General features: G+C 31.6%; 1 protein-coding gene across 1 annotated transcript; it reads right to left on the minus strand.

Moving 5' to 3' along the window:
* Positions 1–939: 939 nt before the first annotated feature.
* Positions 940–2775, minus strand: LOC145946399 (glucose dehydrogenase [FAD, quinone]-like). Its single transcript, XM_083056021.1, has 2 exons — positions 2588–2775; positions 940–2507 (listed from the first exon to the last, which is right to left on the minus strand). Exons 1-2 carry the CDS (start codon positions 2739–2741, stop codon positions 1198–1200), a joined length of 1464 nt encoding a protein of 487 aa, XP_082912147.1. The 5' UTR covers positions 2742–2775; the 3' UTR covers positions 940–1197.
* Between the last annotated feature and the right edge of the window lie 16193 nt (positions 2776–18968).

Consider the following 18968-nt stretch of genomic DNA (forward strand, 5'->3'; position numbering starts at 1 on the left):
CTTAGAATTGCATATTACTTCTGTCTCTGTTTTGCCATCACGTGAGTGTTTGCTGAAGTGATTGGATGTGTTTTGCAACAAGATAAAAAAAATTCGATTTTTTAAAGATCTGAATATAAGATAAGCTGCCTGCTTCATTTCACTGTACGTTCTGTGATTAAGAGAGATGTTATATAAAGTTATGTAAAGTTAAGTATGCTAATAAGATCTATCTTATACTACATATTTCAATGAGTATAGAAAGCTTACAAGAGATGGCAATATTCCCATAGCAATTTTTTAATAGAAAAATTTTTTAAAAAATACAGTGGTTGAGGTAAAGCAATCCCCATTTCTTTCTAAGAGACTTTGGCATAAAAATTTTTTAATACACTTGGTTAAAAAAGTATACACGATACACTTGAAAAGTAATAAATAATTGTACAACTTTAAATATTTATATTTCAGCTAATAATTATAATATCGAAATGTTTCCAAAATAATAATAAAGCTTGAAGTTTGAAAAAATTTTAGTGTCGATTATACGTGGAATGATCAATTTTGCAACGGCGAATGACAGAGTGAAAACCTGCAAAACTGATAAATAGAAGGTCCACTTTCCTGAATTGCACGGAGGAAATGAGTTGACGTAGCTCAATGGGATAAAAAGCGTGTGAAAATTCAACTCAGTTTCTCTGGCTTTGACGACGATTTTTTCTCATTGTCAGTGAAAATGTCGAGGCACTAATAATTTTTAAGATATAAATGATTGAAAAGAAAGGCTTCTCGCAAACTAAACTTTGTAGAGTTTTCGTTCTTTATTCTATTAGTAAAGACAAATAGAGAATATATCTTAAAAGTTATGTTATTGACTAATTTTTACAAAAGTATTTTAATGGAAATAAACTATTATTTTGTAATATAAACTATTATTTTGTAATTATTTTCAATTTCGACACGCTTGATATAAAATGTATTTGCTATATCTAATTTGTAATTATATCACAACTACTAGACTTTTTGTTATATTGAATATTTAAATATTATAAATAATTACGAGTACTTTTTTTTCTAAATTATATCTTATTTTAATTTGAAACTAATTTTTCTCCAAACTGTCTACGTAGAACTTTTTACTAAAATTCTTGTATTTGATCTAACGTTTCGATTAATCGTACATTTGTATTACATTATGCAATATTTTCCAATTGATTAATGTCAAGAAGTAACAACGGTAACATTATCTCTTTTCGAGCGAGATGATTGCATCCACATTGTCTTTATCAAATCGGCACCCTTTTCACTAATCATAATAACAGGCGCATTTATGTTGCCGCTAGTAATAGTTGGCATGATGGATGCATCGATAACTCGCAAGCCTTCAATTCCATAGACTCTTAGTTCTGGATCCACAACCGCCATAGGATCGCTGGCCGGGCCCATCTTTGCGGTACAGCTCATATGATATATCGTCATGGTATACATTCGTAAAATGCATGTCCAGTATTCGTCGCTATAAAGGGGAATGTGCTTACAACTTGGTAACTGTTTGCTATGAAATCTAGAACCGAATTTCTTCATACTGCGCGTTTCGCCAAAGGCAACTGCCGCTTTGACACCCTCGCGAAGCACTGCTACATCTTCTGGATGAGTGAGATAATTATGATAAAGCAACGGGTAATCCAAGGGATTTTTAGATTTCAATCTGATGTAGCCGTGCGACTTGGGCCTGAGTAACATTGGAAACACTCCAAAGACATCGTGATTGTTGAGTTCATTAAATACGTCGTTGTAAAATTCATCGGTTAAACCATGAGCATTCTTTACATGATTGCCACCATCAGAATTGACTCCCGAAGATGTCAACATGAACTCGATATCGGGCCACTCAGTCTCATTGGCATACTTGGTAGCAATAAAGCCGACCGCCTCAAGACCAATGCTGGATGTCAATGGGCCGTCTTCAGTAATGGCGTATTTCAATGCAGAATTGACGTTTACCATTCGATTCATCACAATACTGATCTGATAGTCAATCGGAAAAACGAGCCCGCCAATTGCAATATGATCCTGCAAATTCTGTCCGACACCAGGTGAGTCTTGAATTACAGGGATTCCCAATTGTTCTAAATGGACACGTGGTCCTATACCTGAGAGCATTAATAATTGCGGACTATTGATAGCGCCAGCAGAGAGGATTATTTCTTTTTTGGCAAACACCATCTCCTTATGACCATCTCTAATAAATTCTACACCGTACGCTCTTTTGTTCTGCGGATCAATCAATATTCGAGTCACATGGCTCCACAAAGAAAGATGGAAATTCTTTCTTAGTTGAATGGGTCGCACAAATGCTTTGGCAGTACTGCATCTAGCACCCCGTCGCATTGTATACTGAAAAAAGGCGAAACCAGTTTGCTGTTCGCCATTGACGTCGCAAATATTGTAACCCATCTCTTCACCAGCCTGCAAAAATGCTACGCCCAACGGAGTAACATAAGGGCTATCCTGTACAGTTAGATATCCTCCTAGGAAATAAAAAATAATAAGAATAAAAAAATATTAATGATTTATCGCACAATATACACGATAATTGAAGTATGCAAACCTGTGCTATGATATTTTGTATTGCGTGCCAGATATGGATTTCTTTGATCCTGCGATTTGTGAAAATATGGTAACACATCATCGTATCCCCAACCAGGATTTCCGAAACTTCGCCATTGATCATAATCACGTCGATTTCCGCGAATGTAAAGCATTGTGTTCAGCACGCTGGAGCCTCCAAGGACCTAAAGTATTATTTAACCAATTGTGAAGATTATACAAAATAGAATAATTGCAAAACAAGTAAATTTATTAACCTACTTTCTCGTTGAGATAATTATTTCTAATCATATAATATGATTATACGTAAATATAAAATCTAACAAGCATTAAAATGCGAATTCATGGGACGCTCGTTTCAACGTTGCATGGTCTTGTGACTTCGACTTGACGTTACCGTTAGGAAAAAAGTGAATTGGACCGTCGAGGCTATCCGACTTTGTCTACAAGAGTGGGTGGACAGAGCCAACGGGAGGGGAAGGTGACTTTTAGAATGACTCAGGTGCTTACCGGGCACGGGTGCTTCGATAGATACCTGAGTCGCATCGGTAAGAAGCGCACGGCGCGATGTCTGCATTGCGGACAAGAGGAGGATACCACGCAGCACACTGTAGCGGAGTGCGCTGCGTGGCAGCAAGAGAGAGGGGAGCTAACTGCGGTCATAGGGAGAGATCTCTCCCTCGCTTCCGACTGTAGTGGCGAGTATGTTGGAATCGGAAGAGAAATGGAGGGCCTTCTCCTCCTGCGAGATCACTGCCTCGCAGAAGGAGGAGACGGAGAGAGAAAGGGAGAGGCGGGGGAGACGAGGAAGACTCGCGTGCTTTCCAGAATCCCGGGAGAAGAGAGACGACCCTTTCTGGTTGCCTGGGCGAGAAGGGGGCACTCGTCGAGGCAAGAACCAGAAGAGAGTCGGCCCCCACCCCACTCCAGATAATACTGGGGTGGGATGAGGCCGTCGGGGGAGGACTCGGGACGTCTAAGTCCGGAACTCCTCCCCCGACGACCTCGCGAGAGGGATAAGGGCGGATCGCTTCGGCGTGTAGCTCTGAGGAGGGCCCCTCTGGCTGTCGACCGAATCCTAACACCCTTTGGGAGCGGAAGGAGTCGCAGCTGGAGGAGCAGGGGGGCCGGGGCCCGAGCGGGTAACTCGAGCCCCGACCCCGCCCCTCAACTAACATCGGGAGGGCGTGGCGTGGGATGGTGTCCTCCTGCGTCACAACCGCGATGGCCCGCACGATGGCGGGAGAGGGAGCTGTTCCTTTGGAACTTCCCGAGAGGAACAGGCGGGGGGGGGGGGCGGTGTAGGCAGGGATACCAGCACCTTCCGCGCTCCCCACCTAATGGCCGCGTAGGACACCCGTGAGGGATTTAATGTGTGATATTCCCCCCTTCGGAGAGGGAGTCCCACATAACCCCCATCTCCTTTCCCGAGGAATGGGGGTATCTATAAAGGATTTCCCTCACGCAAAAAAAAAGTGAATTTCCTCAGCTTTCAGCGTCAAGCTCATCGGCATATAAGATACGGTGATTATATACGATACTGTCACTATAAATTCGATTTTAAACCCTTTTCGAGCGTTTTTTTCAATATTAACTTTGATCAGGTAATCTACTTTGATGCGTCGAAAATGAGCGTCAAACGTTAGCGTAAAAAGGCACCTTTATATTTCAACAAAAACATTAATATATGTAAAAAAAAATCGTGTCACATTGTATCAAATGTCGTTTGTCAACAATATTATATCACATTTTATCCTAATTAAATACTTATAGATGCTGAGGATGATCTGAAATGGTGATCGAAACGTTTATTAATAAAAAAAGTTTATATAACTAAATATACTTGCGCACCGTCTACAGCGCTTGGCTCTTATTTAGCCCTTTCTATTCTCAATTTATTTTATTATCAGAGCCTAACAGTATTCTGTTTAATTTTAATTTAATTTTACGCTGGCTGCAAATATGCGTACTTTTACATTTTTTGACTTTGTTAAACGAAATTTCGGGTATATTATAGTTAAATTCATGAAAGATTGGATAAATTGTCAAAAAACAATTATAAAATTGCGACTGCGGGTAAAGTTTCTTAAGAAATGTATCAGATCGAACATAACTTTACTACACTTAAACCGCTTTAATAGCTATGATGCGAATTTACATAACAAATTATCTAGAAATAAATTCCAATTAATTCTTAAACGGTTCAATAACAGCATGATACGGAATGAGATTTATGACGCACATGACCACATCCGTTTTTTGCGAAAAAATCATATAAGTTATTTCATCGCATTGCAAATATGCTTCCGATGGATATGTGCAATAATTTTTTTGATACACAAAATAGATCGTTCAACTTCCACTTCGTGAATGAAAATATTAGAACGAACAAAAAGTTTAACTGGCTAAATAATAAACATGACAATATGAAAAAATTGAAGATACGCCCGATAAAATATTTTTGGGGAAATCCACAATACACGACCAGTACGTCATCCAATGTACCCTCACAGAACACAGAGATATTTTTTTTGAATCCGATGCAATCCGTTGACGTCTCCAAAAATGACATTACCCTACATCCTTCCTTGTTCAAAAATCCTACTCCTTTCCCCCTCTCCATCCAAGATAAATGGTTCGTCAATTTGTCTACGACACAAATACCTGAAGACATCCATGGACTGTTGCAATTAGGGGATAATTTCAGCTTACCAACAACAAACACAGATTCTATTATCACAGACCTCCTAAAATGCGTCGACCATAACATCAATAGATTACCTGCACACCTCCGCTTAGTTACACACAATAGATTGACTCCCATTATAAGTAATCTTCATAATCATTCCTTCAAATGCTCCCCATCGGATATAGATATCCTCAAAGCGGAAAATACGACAAAAAAGTTTATTCTTGATAACCCAGACGTGATTTTCATCAACGCAGATAAAGGCAACGTCACCGTAGCTATGAATCTTGTCGAAAGTTAAATTCAATCATTATGAAAAACAAACGCGAAAGTCAAGAGAAGTGGAACACGAAGAATATTTCGATTGCACATGCAATTATAACAGCATGTAAGCCGAAATCTTTTTTATCACCTTTACATATTGATTTTGGGGCGTTTTCGTTTCTCAAAAATTTAGTTCTAAAGACCTTTTGAATATTTTATTTGAAAAAACTGATTTTTCACCCTTTTCTTCAAGATGGCGGCTGAAGCTCATCACGGGGGAGGTCGAAAACTTAGTATGTCATTACTGGCACCCAAACAAAGCGATTAAAATTCTAGCTTTAATAAAATAATAAAATAATAAAATAAATTAATTAAATATATATATATATATATATATATATATATATACAAACATATAAATGTCTCGATTCGAGTTGGCTATGAGAGCCCAAGTACGGATAGTAAGGTGCAAATAAAATATTTTAAATTAAGTAATTGCAAATAAAATATTTTAAAAAAAGTAAATTAAGTAAGTTTATTTTAATAATTTATTTAATTTATTTAATACATTTATTTAATTTATTTAATACAACGGGTCAGAAACATGGAGAATACTCCATGTTTCTGACCCGTTGTATTAAATAAATTAAATAAATGTATTAAATAAATTAAATAAATTATTAAAATAAAATACTTTAAATATATATATATATATATATATATTTATATACAAAATAAATATAATATGTATATATATAATATACACATTAATTTATTTTATTAAATATTAAATAATTAATTTAAAAATAAATAAACTTAATAAAATAAATTAATGTGTATATTATATATATATTTATATAATATACACACTCTACATTGCATAAGGCGTCATGTACAGTACGCTTAGCAGTCAGCTGGCAGTAGAAAAGGACAGATATACAAGCCGCTGTCATTTTCTCTCTCGAGCTGTAGCTATAGCTATGATACGCGTTGCGCGTCGCCAGTCACAAGATGTTGATAATCTCGAAAATCTTACGGCGCGGCTCGTCAATACTCGATCTCGCGTGTTACTAATAATTTAACAATTGAAACGTAAAAATTAATATCCAAATTAATATTATAATTGCATTAAAATTTATTTTGCATACAAAAATACAAATAAATTAAAGAATTATAAAGTAGAGAAAGCGTAAATATGTTGTGTGCCGCGCAAACGGCACTCGGGTTGCGCCGAATTTAAGGATGGAGATCCTCGGGTCGCGTAGGAAGTCGCGGAAATGAAGATTGTTTTTCGAATAAATATACATTTTTATTTGGATTAATTTGGTTTACACTTTATTTCTGTCCTTCTTTCGGTTTAGATATTCGCGTAACATTCGGTGATTAGCTAGCGAGCGTTTCTTAGTAAATCTTTCTTAGCGACTCTTCGTCTTAATGTTTCGGAATTTGGTTTGCGTCTCTCGCTGCGGTCTGCTTTTCGGTCTTTTATAATTCGATTCTCGGATTTTCTTTGGAGGGGACCCTTAGGAACAGGCCCCTGATTGGTTGAAAGTATTCACGTGTTTTTAATCTAAGTGCAAGCGAAGCAGGTCGGAATCGCGACTCTTCGCTTGCGTCTCGCGGTTTCCGGTTCGCGCGTGTCTCGCTGCGTTAGCGTTTTCGCACGACGAGCGTTTAGCAAGAGCGTTCTTTTATGTATAAAAATATTCCATAGTAAATTCTTACTTCTAATATTATTTCAATACTGGTTATAGTCATTCGGACTATAACAAATAATAGAAATCCACTCTTAGCCAACATGTACGTTTTTCTTTCAAAAAAATTGTTATTAATTTAGAAAGATGACTTATTGTTTTGGTACAAGAAAAATTAAATAAAAATTAAATTATATGTTATTTCTTTTGGACAAATTATTTTGATAATATATTTTTTACTTTGATAATAGTAAAAGAATAGTAAAAAGAATAATACACAGTAAAAAAATTTGTGTTAAATTTAACACATTTCACATGTCCCAATTTATCCATTCTAATTTTAATGTCAATTTAACAGAAGACAAATATGTAAATAAATAACACACGTAATATGTGAAAAAATAACACAAAAATGTAACACTTGGATGTTATCTGGGAGTAAAGTTTATGTTAAATTAACATACTTATAAAGTTAAATTTAATTAAAATAAAATGTTATTTTTACATTTTTTAAAGTAGTTTAAAGATTTTAATGAAATTAAAATGTTAAATTTACACAGCCGGTGTGTTAAGAATTTTATATTTCAACGTTAAAAAAATGTTAACGTAACATTTTTTAAATGTTAACGTAACATTTTTTAAATGTTAACGCAACATTTTTGAAATGTCAGCGTTACATTTTTAAATGTTAACGTTACATTTTTTAAATGTTAACGTTACATTTTCTAAATATTAATGTTACATTTTTAAAATGTTTATTGCTATTATTATAGTATTATAATATTGCAGTATTATAATACTAATATATTAATATTATTTATTGTTATATAACATAAAATAACACATTTTTCCACAAAGTGTTTTATTTATTATAGAAATGTTATCGGATACATTTGACAAAATTGCACATTTTAATAATAGTCAATTAAATTTATAATCTGTTCCTTATATATATACGCAAAGCACGCAATGGCCACACAATAGCTTCAGCACGTATATCAAGAGACACGGTAGTGTCTCGCGCCAAGTACTGCGTAAGCAAAACCACGCGCAGCGACTGCGAGGTATAGCATTAGCCGCCGCGCAGCAATCATGTCCGCACTTGCATTCAGTAACCACCAGAAAACAAAAGACGATATCTCTTTATGATAAATAACATAAAAGATATGTCGATTTAACAGATAAAAACTGTAATAGAGAGAAAAATAACATAAGTTATCTGTTCATAAGTTACAACAAACATTTAAAAAATGTTACGTTAACATTTTTTTATGTTAAAATATAGAATTCTTAACAGACCGGTAATGTAAATTTAACATTTTAATTTCATTAAAACCTTTAAACAACTATTTCAAAAAATGTAAAAATTACATTTTATTTTAATTAAATTTAACTTTATAAGTATGTTAATTTAACATACAAAATATATCATCAAGAATTCGTACATTTTTATTTAATTGGTTTGTTTTAACACTTAAAAACAGTGAATATTAACTCAACACAGAAATGTCAAAATAACACAACGACAATATGTTACTTTAACATAAGAGTATGTTAAAAATTTAACACAAAAATTTCTACACGAGATAATTTTAACAGAAATACAAAATGTTTTTTACCGTGTATAGATAGTAATAAAACAAAAAAAAATATTTTTGCAATAACACAATTCGAAATAGTTATGTGACATGCATGTAAATCTATGTTATATATTACTGTCGATAATAGCAGAATTAAAATTGTCGGTAATTATCTACAATTTTAGTTCCGCTTAGATGAGGGCGCAAACCCGTCGGAGTTCGGCCGTCCGTTTAGGATTCCTTTAATTGTGCATTGTGAGTGGACATTTATTTAAATTCTCTAGATATCTACATCTACCAACAAGTTTTCCACAGGATAATTGCAAATCAGTATTCACTGATCCCAGCTACTGTTATTTTATTTGCGCTTGCATTTCTTATGCCAACAAATAATGAATAAATAAGAATATACGAGGTCTGTCAGAAAAATAATGAAATTAAGTAGCATACAATGGCAACACTGAAAAATTGTAACCACGCAGAACGTAAAATATAGTTTGTAAGTGCGTATTAATAAATTTTGTCGTTTTTTCTTCCTGATTATTAGGAAGTAACAAAATATTAAACAAAGATACAATAAAATTTTGTGTTGAATTTAAAAACAACGCTACGGATTGTTATAAAAAGTTTAAAAAACATTTTGTTATCATGTTTCATTACGTGCTTAGGTTTTTTAAGTTTTGAAATACACTTTGCGCATATTTCGCATCGTTGATCATCAAATGCTTTTTTTAACTTTTCAGCAATCCATGGCGTTCTCTTTCAATTTAACAGAAAACTTTATCGCATATCTTTGTACAATTTTATTGCTCTATAACAATCATGGAAAAAGTGATTAGGTATATTATTAGATCATTTAAATGAAAATGAGCCAAAGAACATAGTAAAATATTAAATAGGTTTATTGCGGAATCTTCGATGCAAAACAGACGTGACATCATTGTAGTACCACTCATTGTAGTATGATATACTGTCTGGTAGAATCAAGAGACACGGTAGTGTCTCGCGCCTAGTTGAGGGCGTAGCCGACTCCCGCTTTAGCGAGGCACCGTGTATCTTTACGCGAATCGGACAGTTGAGTCTATTATAAATTTGGAATCCTCAATAACGGCTGAAGCCGTTTATACTAGTCTCAATCGATAGATTGAGTTCGAATTATATAATGAAAGTGTCTTTGTTTCTGCTCTACGTGATTTGTAAGCAGAGATATGATAATGCAAAGTCTAAATATGAAAAATTTCTTGTAAGAAACGTCGTCATCGACCACGCATACATAGTAGTATCGTGCTACACGTATTCACACGTATACAACACATGCATACACGTATATCACACGTACACAACACTTGCAATAGATTGCATGGATTGGTAATGTCCAACTCTCACGTTTTACAACAGATGGCGATATTAGTGCTCTACGATATTACCATAGCAGCGTACGGGGTTATGTATAAATAAAAAAAATAAATAGTGACGTGCGGGATTATGTATAAATATTGATACACACATAACATGTACGTATCTTTTGATAGTTTATAATATACTATATTTTTGCATAATGCGTAACAAGAAAATAGATTATTATATTATTATGAAAAAAATATAGTATATCACATATTATGTAGTATTGCATATCACATGTATTTAGCAAGTATATATTGCAAAATGTAGATCCTTTTATCTATCTATTTCTTTCTTGAATGCATATTTATATATTGATATTTGCAACTACTTTCTTGTTACGTTACCATTTTAATTAAACTATTTCTTTCATAATAATTACTTTCTTGCTACACTACCATCCTACTATTTCTTTTATAAGTACATAATTATTGATGTAAAATAAGGAGAAGCGATCTTTACCAATAATAATTATTTATATACTTATGAAAGATGTAGTATGATGGTAGCGTTGCAGAAAATTATTATGAAAGAAATAGTAAAATGATAACATAACATAATAAATAAAAGTAAGAAATACATGTGATATGCAATACTGCATCAGAATATTCAAAGTGATAGCTCACATGATGCCAGATTTACCAAATGTTGACTTTGAACGAGATGTATATCAATTTATGGTAAGTAATGGTTCTCTAGCTTGTACATATTAATATTTAAATTTAATTAATTTAATTAATTTCTTATTACTTCTATATATTGTTATATAAATATTATAATTTGTAGGAATTTTTCAAAAATCCTGCGTTTTGAACAGATGGATTAAAAATTTACCCGACACTTGTCATACGTGGAACTGGTTTGTACGAATTATGGAAAACTGGAAGATACAAAAGTTATGCACCGAGTGTACTGATCGATCGTATTCTGTCTTTAATACCACGGTGGACATGGGTTTATCGTGTACAATGTGATGATATACCTATGCCATTAGTAAGGTAAATATAACAACAATATTAAATCATATGGATAATATATACATTTATGATAGATTATACATAATATATATGTATATTTTTTTCTTTAGATTACTTTCTAAAAACAGTTTTCGTGTAGAACATGGAAATTTACGTGAGGTTGCTTTAGCCAGAATGAAGGATTTAGGTACAGATTGCCGTGATGTTAGGACACGTGAAGTAGGCATTCAAGATATAAAATATATAACATAAACAAGACACTAAAATTAAAATATACTATTGTTTTATTTATTATATTAATATATAAATAAACTATAGTTTAAGTGTCACAAAATATATTTAATTTCAAAATACTAAAAATGCACATATTTTTCATAAAATCAGTAATAATACATTGAATATATATGTACATAGTAGAAACACTAGTATATATTAAATAGGTAATTTACCTATACACATGTAATGGCTGCTGAAATATTCTGTACTATTATAAGTACAAAAAAATACAGATTACATGGAATTATCTGATATTTTTATTACAGCATTCTTTTATGAAATAAAATCCTTGACTTATTAATTACAGATAAGCAAATATCTGATGTCATTATACACTAATATATTGTGTAATAAACATAAAATTTGCGCAATTATAGTAGAGTAGTAAAAAATTAATGAATATTGGCTTGGTTAGAATAATAATATTGATTTTTTAATATATATATATATATATATATATATATATATATATAGGGTTATAAATTATCAATCTTTCAGATTTTGTCATTATTTATACATTTATTATATAATTATATATGTTTGGCAAAATTATTTCTATCTCAAAATTTTATCTCTTTTAACCAAAAGTATATATTTTCTTTGGATTATACACGACTATTATATATAAATATACAAGGAATATATTAAACAATGTAATTCTTTTCATAATATACATGCGAGAAAAATATCGTCATAAACGATTTTTAGATAAAAAGTGATTAAAAAACATCAAATATTTATGTGATATACTAAATCTCTTATAATTAACTGAAGCCTTTAAATTACATTTGCACTCCGAAATCTCTCGTATATATAACGCAAATTTTTGTGTTATCTATATAAATCTATACCACTAGATAAAGCTTTGAAAGCTTTTCAGATTTCAGAAAATTGAATTTTTACTACTTGTATATATATACACTAGTTTTCATTCAATTTAATAATCAGTTGCTGCTTATGTTTATATCTAGAATAGAATTATACATACAGTATGTAAAAATCTGAAACATGAACATTCTTAGATGCTTAACATGTTCAATAATATTAAATGGTATACAAATTTTTGTCTAATATATTAATATATATTTATTTAAAGATGTTATCATATACAAAAATGAATGATATAATCTCTAAAAACTCACCTTTAAAAAAAGGTAAAAAAAGGCAGTTAAGGGCACGCCAGTAACAAAAATTACCCATTGCAAACCCATGTAGAATCCTATGAAAAATTAATCATTGCAAACCCATGTAGAATCCTATGCAAAATTAACCATTGCAAACCCATGTAGAATCGTATCCATTGCAAACCCATGTGGAATCCTATGAAAAATTAACCATTGCAAACCCATGTAGAATCCTATGAAAAATTAACCATTGCAAACCCATGTAGAATCGTATTAAAAATTATCCATTGTAAACCCATGTAGAATCGTACTACAAAAGTAATGATATAAAAAAAAAAAATTGCGCCAAGTGAAAGTAGAAATTGTACCAGTGGAAAATTAAAGTTGCAAACATATAGAGTCGTATAATGAACCAATAAAAATTTAAATTTGCAAACCCCCCCATGTAGAATCGGACCATAAAAAACTTATCTTTTTAAAAAAAAGATAAACAAGATGCCAAGTCCATGCGCCATGTGAAAAAGTGTTACACAAAAAAGTATTTTTAAATAAAAAAATCTGTCAATTGACAAAAATTTATGTTCTAAAATTAATATCTCTACAAAAAGTAATGTCCAAAAATTGCGCGAATAAATAAACATTTTTACAAAAAATTAAAATTTAAAAACTTATGCAAATTTAAAATTAATATAAAATAAAAAGAAATAAAAAAATTTTAGTTAAAAAAACTTGGCGCGCTGCTAAGTTTCAAAATTACAATGCACCTTAAAGTTACATTAATTAATTTAACTACAAAATATATTTTAACTGCAATAAGTTTTAAAGTAACAATTTAATTTTAATATCATTAGGATATTATTTAGCAGCGCGCTTTTTTTAACTAAAATTTTTTTATTTCTTTTTATTTTATATTAATTTTAAATTTGCATAAGGTTTTAAATTTGCATAAGTTTTAAAATTTTAATTTTTTGTAAAAATGTTTATTTCGGAAATTCCTCACTATACTCTTCATTAGAGTCCACTTTTGAGGACCTCATGACATATTATGTCACTTTGTCTATCTAATGGGATATCGATAGGGGGGGCTCACGGCTTTTGCGCTACGTGCGGTAGTATGTAGATTCCCCATTATTATTTATTGTATTAAATTTACTGAAGAAGGTCCAAAGGAAGGACCGAAACGTTTAGATTCAATAAATTTGTTTTTCCAACAAGTTTGTTTTTAATATTTGCGTACCTACACCCTACGCGTGGCTCCATATAGCCTCCTTTTGAATTTGTAATTTATCAATGCAGGGAGCCTACATTGTTACTTATTAATTATTAACCTCGTTCATAATTGAAAGCACCGGTTAATGTGAGTAAACCCTGCCATCCTATGTGGAAATGTGTCCGTTCTGGACTGTATCCAAATGAATTCTGTGTAAACTAACTGTGTGTAAATGGACTGTGCTTAAACGAATCTCTCGCATATAACAATATGCGCTATCGGGAAAAAACACGTTTTTTCTCGTTAGCACATATCCTAGTGGCGCACGACAACGTGCGCTATAGAGAAAAAAACGCACCTTTTCTTGTTAGTACATGTCCCAATAACGCACGACAATATGCGCTATTGTGATAATGTGTTATTTTATTGTGTGTTATCGCACGGGATAATGCTTATTTTTTCTTGTGCACTAATAATGCGTGTGATATCGGGATGTTTGCTAAAGAGATGTGGGCTATCGAGAATTATGTTAAATTTGACGTGTGCTGTCGGAATGTGGGATATCGCACCGTGCGCTAACAGATCCCGCTCGGTTGTCTTCAGGCTTGCTAACGTGAAGCAGAGTTGTATATAATTAATTACTTTTTCAATTAATTACCATGTTTAGTTATCAATTGAAGTGTCCCATTGTAATTAAAATTTTTTAAATTCACGATTAATTTAAAAAAAGTTAATTGCAGCTCATTCGATAACGATTGATACAAGCGAGATTAATGAAAATTGTTTAATTAACGGTTGATATGAACGAAATCAATTGAAGGTCGCCCGATTGATGATTGATTTAAACGAAATTAATCGAAGGATGTACGATTAACGATTAGTATGAGCAAATTCAATTAAAAATCATTCGATGAATGATTGAACCGAGCAAATTCAATCGAAAACTGCTCGATTGACAATTAATTTGGAAAAATTCAATCAAAAATTATTTAATTAATAATTAAACATAACAAATTTAATGCAAATTTCTTTGATTAATGATTGATTTAAGCAAACGTAATCGAACATTTCCCTTCTATTCAAGGTTGAAAAAATATTAATTACTTTTTGAAAATTAAATAATTGATAAAACAATTTTAATTAAAACATTTTGGATTAACGAATGATTTAAAAAAAAGTTAATCGCAGTTCATTCGATGACGATTGATATAAGCGAGATTAATCTAAGGTTGTTTAATTAACGATTGATATGAACGGAATCAATTGAAGGTCATCCGATTAACAATTAATATAAACGAAATTAATCGAAGAGTTCGATTAACGATTAGTATGAGCGAATTCAATTAAAAGTCATTCGATGGACGATTGAACCGAGCAAATTTAATCGAAGACTGCTCGATTAACAATTAATTAGGGAAAATTTAATCGAAAATTATTTAATTAATGATTAATCATAACAAATTTGATGCGAATATCTTCGATTAATGATTGATTTAAGCAAATGTAATCAAAGACTTCCCTTCCTTCTACGACGAAGTGAATCAATTTAATTGAAGTCCATTCGATTGACGATTAATATGAGCGAACGCAATCATTCCCCTTCGTTCTAACAATTTTCTCGTATGCAGCAGCCATTGTGAAAATCTTCTTGTATATAGTAGCCATTTTTGAAAACCATCATAATATTACATAGGTACTCAAAATTCAAAATGACGGATAAATCACATGAAAATGCTATAAAAAGCGAGGATCATAAAGTATTTTCCAATTTTTCATAATTTTTATTTTAAAATTATAACATAAAATCAATGAATATATTTTTATACAAATGTTTAAACAGTTTTCGCAATTTTTAGATAGTCATAATGAATTTTTATCACATGATATTATTATGTTAAATTATGGTTTTCTACAATATAAAATATAATTAAAATTGCCTTATATATACTCTTGAATTTTAAGATCTCCTAAAAAGCGTGAAGCTTTAAAAAAATATTTTAAAAAAATAAATTATTTATTATTATGAATTGTAATATAGAAAATTTTGTATTATCGTATTATTCACATTCACACAACTTTTAGAAGCATTTTATTCTTTCGTTGACATGACAAAAAAATCTCCATTATTTTATTAGATAAAAAACGAGCCAATAATAATCATTGAATATTCAATCATTGAATAATAAAACTTTTCGCTTCAAAATTGATCCGCAAACTTCAAAATTAACACATTGTTGTACATTTATAGTCAATTTATTCTCTAATGAGATTATTTGATTGAGACAATCGTACAAAGAATTCCACCTTGTTATAACAGGCCGTTTCAAGGCACATTTTAAATATTTTTTTAAAGCTTCACGCTTCTTAGGAGATCTTAAAATTCAAGAGTATATAAGGCAATTTTAATTATATTTTATATTGTAGAAAACCATAATTTACCATAACAATATCATGTGATAAAAATTCATTATGACTATCTAAAAATTGCGAGAACTGTTTAAACATTTGTATAAAAATATATTCATTGATTTTATGTTATAATTTTAATCAAACAATCAATAATAGGCCAACTTGCGAGCCGAATAATCAAGATGTTAAACAGATTCTTTATTAAGGAATAAATTAAGTTATTAAAAAAACATGTAAACGTTTCGACAGTACAACTGTCTTTTTCAATACAAAAACTTAAGACATATTATTACCTTGAAAATGACAAATTAAAATTTGTTTATAAAGAGATTATATCTAACTGCTAGATTAATTAACAAATTACTATAAATGTTGAATATATCGCAACGTGACACGTACATGGTTATATTAGGTAACAAATATTCAACTAAAACCGGACGCTGATAGATCTAATTTTATCGCTGGTAAACGCATAAAACCGACAATCAGGTTTTTCTCGATGTCACATTTTGAACAACGTCTAATTTTATGATCCGATATTCGTCAGTGTGTTAAACATGTGCTGTAGAAATAATGTGACATGTAACTCTAGAAAGCAATTTACAGACATATCTTTTTTTAATTTTAAAATAAAGCGACAGTACTTACAAGAGTGTCAAGTCAAGAGAAACTCGCGATTATTATCCTCATTATAATTGTTCTTGTGTAACGTAACTGTTATAGAGCATGATGATAAGTCTAAGGGACAACGCCAACTAATATTTATTTAGTTATTACAAGGTTATTATATATATTTCTATGTTATGAAGACTCAGACAATTTAGATAAAACATCAAAATAAGAACTGTCAAGAAGTTCGGTGTCTTTTTTTAAATTAATACTGTTCTTTTGCTCTTTAATGTATAACATTTCTGAAATTAATCTTTTATGATAATTTCTTTCATGGTCTAGAATTTTGGTATTGCCCCAATCGAATGTATGTGTTAAATTCACAATGTGTTCCGAGACAACCGAATGTCTCGCAGAATCCAATTTTATGTTATTCTTATGTTCATTTAATCTTGTGTGTAATTGTCGTTTTGTCTGTCCTATGTAAGTTGCATCACAATTATTGCAACTTATTTTGTAAATAACGCCAGCATTATTTTGAATTTCATCCTTGTCTTTCTGCGTCTTAATGATTCCGTCCAATTTTTTTAAAATTCTGTATCCCACTTTTACATTGGATTTTTTAAGTTCGGAGGCTATTAGATCAGAAATTCTTTCCACGTACGGAATAGCAATAAATTTTTGGTCTCTATCATTACAGACGTTGTCACCCCTCGCTGTGTTGTTTTTTGCTATTGTATTAGATTCATTAGCAATGATATATTTAATTCTACGGTTGATTTCTGAGAATGTTAGATCGAGAGGATAGCCGTTGTTTATTAAAATATTTATGACTAATTCTAAATTCTTTTTGTGAAACATCGGATGAGATAATAACAGAGCTCGGTCTACTAAGTTATAAATAATGCCTGTCTTATGACATCTAGGATGGTTAGAATGAAACGAGAGAAGTCTCCCCGAAAACGTCTTTTTTTGAAACCAATCAATATATATCGTTATTAATTATTTTGATTGATAACTCTAAGAAACTTATGCATCGGTTATCCTCTCGCTCCAGCGTAAATTTTAATCTATTGTGATAACAATTGAATCTATCTAAAATGAGTGAGACATAATCTTCCGGAATACACAACAGAATATCATCAACGTAACGGTAATAAAACGGAACCCCGACATTCAGTGTGTTAAGTATTGATGTCTCCAAATCCTGCATGACGATATCAGCCAAGATGGGAGATAACGGAGATCCCATAGGCATACCATGGATTTGCTTATAAACTGTGTTATTAAATGTAAAAAACGTTGAGGATAAAATGAATTTGATAGTCAAGATAAACTCATTTTTGTTAATGTTAGTGTGTTTTTTTATGTGTTCCCATCTTCTGCAGATACCCTCAATTACAAGATCTATAGGTACATTTGTGAACAGCGACATCTCATTTGCATAATATTTTAATAGGCAGTTTACCCAAGGCTATGAGTTATATAAATAATAGTTTTGAATTGTGCAACGCATTGTCAGATTTTTGTTTAAATGATTCTGAGACTATAATATCTTTAGATGTAATGTCGCTGTTCACAAATGTACCTATGGATCTTGTAATTGAGGGTATCAGCAGAAGATGGGAACACATAGAAAAACACACTAACATTAACAAAAATGAGTTTATCTTGACTATCAAATTCATTTTATCCTCAACGGTTTTTACGTTTAATAACACAGTTTATAAGCAAATCCATGGTATGCCTATGGGATCTCCGTTATCTCCCATCTTGGCTGATATCGTCATGCAGGATTTGGAGACATCAATACTTAACACACTGAATGTCGGGGTTCCGTTTTATTACCGTTATGTTGATGATATTCTGTTGTGTATTCCGGAAGATTATGTCTCACTCATTTTAGATAGATTCAATTGTTATCACAATAGATTAAAATTTACGCTGGAGCGAGAGGATAACCGATGCATAAGTTTCTTAGATTTATCAATCAAAATAATTAATAACGTGATACATATTGATTGGTTTCAAAAAAAGACGTTTTCGGGGAGACTTCTCTCGTTTCATTCTAACCATCCTAGATGTCATAAGACAGGCATTATTTATAACTTAGTAGACCGAGCTAGTACTCTGCGTTGATACCACTGCT

The sequence above is a fragment of the Prenolepis imparis genome, unplaced genomic scaffold, assembly GCF_030444845.1.
Source record: "Prenolepis imparis isolate NDT839.2.m4 unplaced genomic scaffold, iyPreImpa1.0 SCAF_16, whole genome shotgun sequence".
Classification (NCBI taxonomy): domain Eukaryota; kingdom Metazoa; phylum Arthropoda; class Insecta; order Hymenoptera; family Formicidae; genus Prenolepis; species Prenolepis imparis.

Excerpts from the sequence above, each read along its gene's own strand:
- LOC145946399 (XM_083056021.1), bottom strand. The coding sequence starts at position 2,741 with ATGCTTTACATTCGCGGAAATCGACGTGATTATGATCAATGGCGAAGT. Across the intron at positions 2,508-2,587 it reads TACAAAATATCATAGCACAG|GAGGATATCTAACTGTACAG; the intron begins GTTTGCATACTT and ends TTTATTTCCTAG.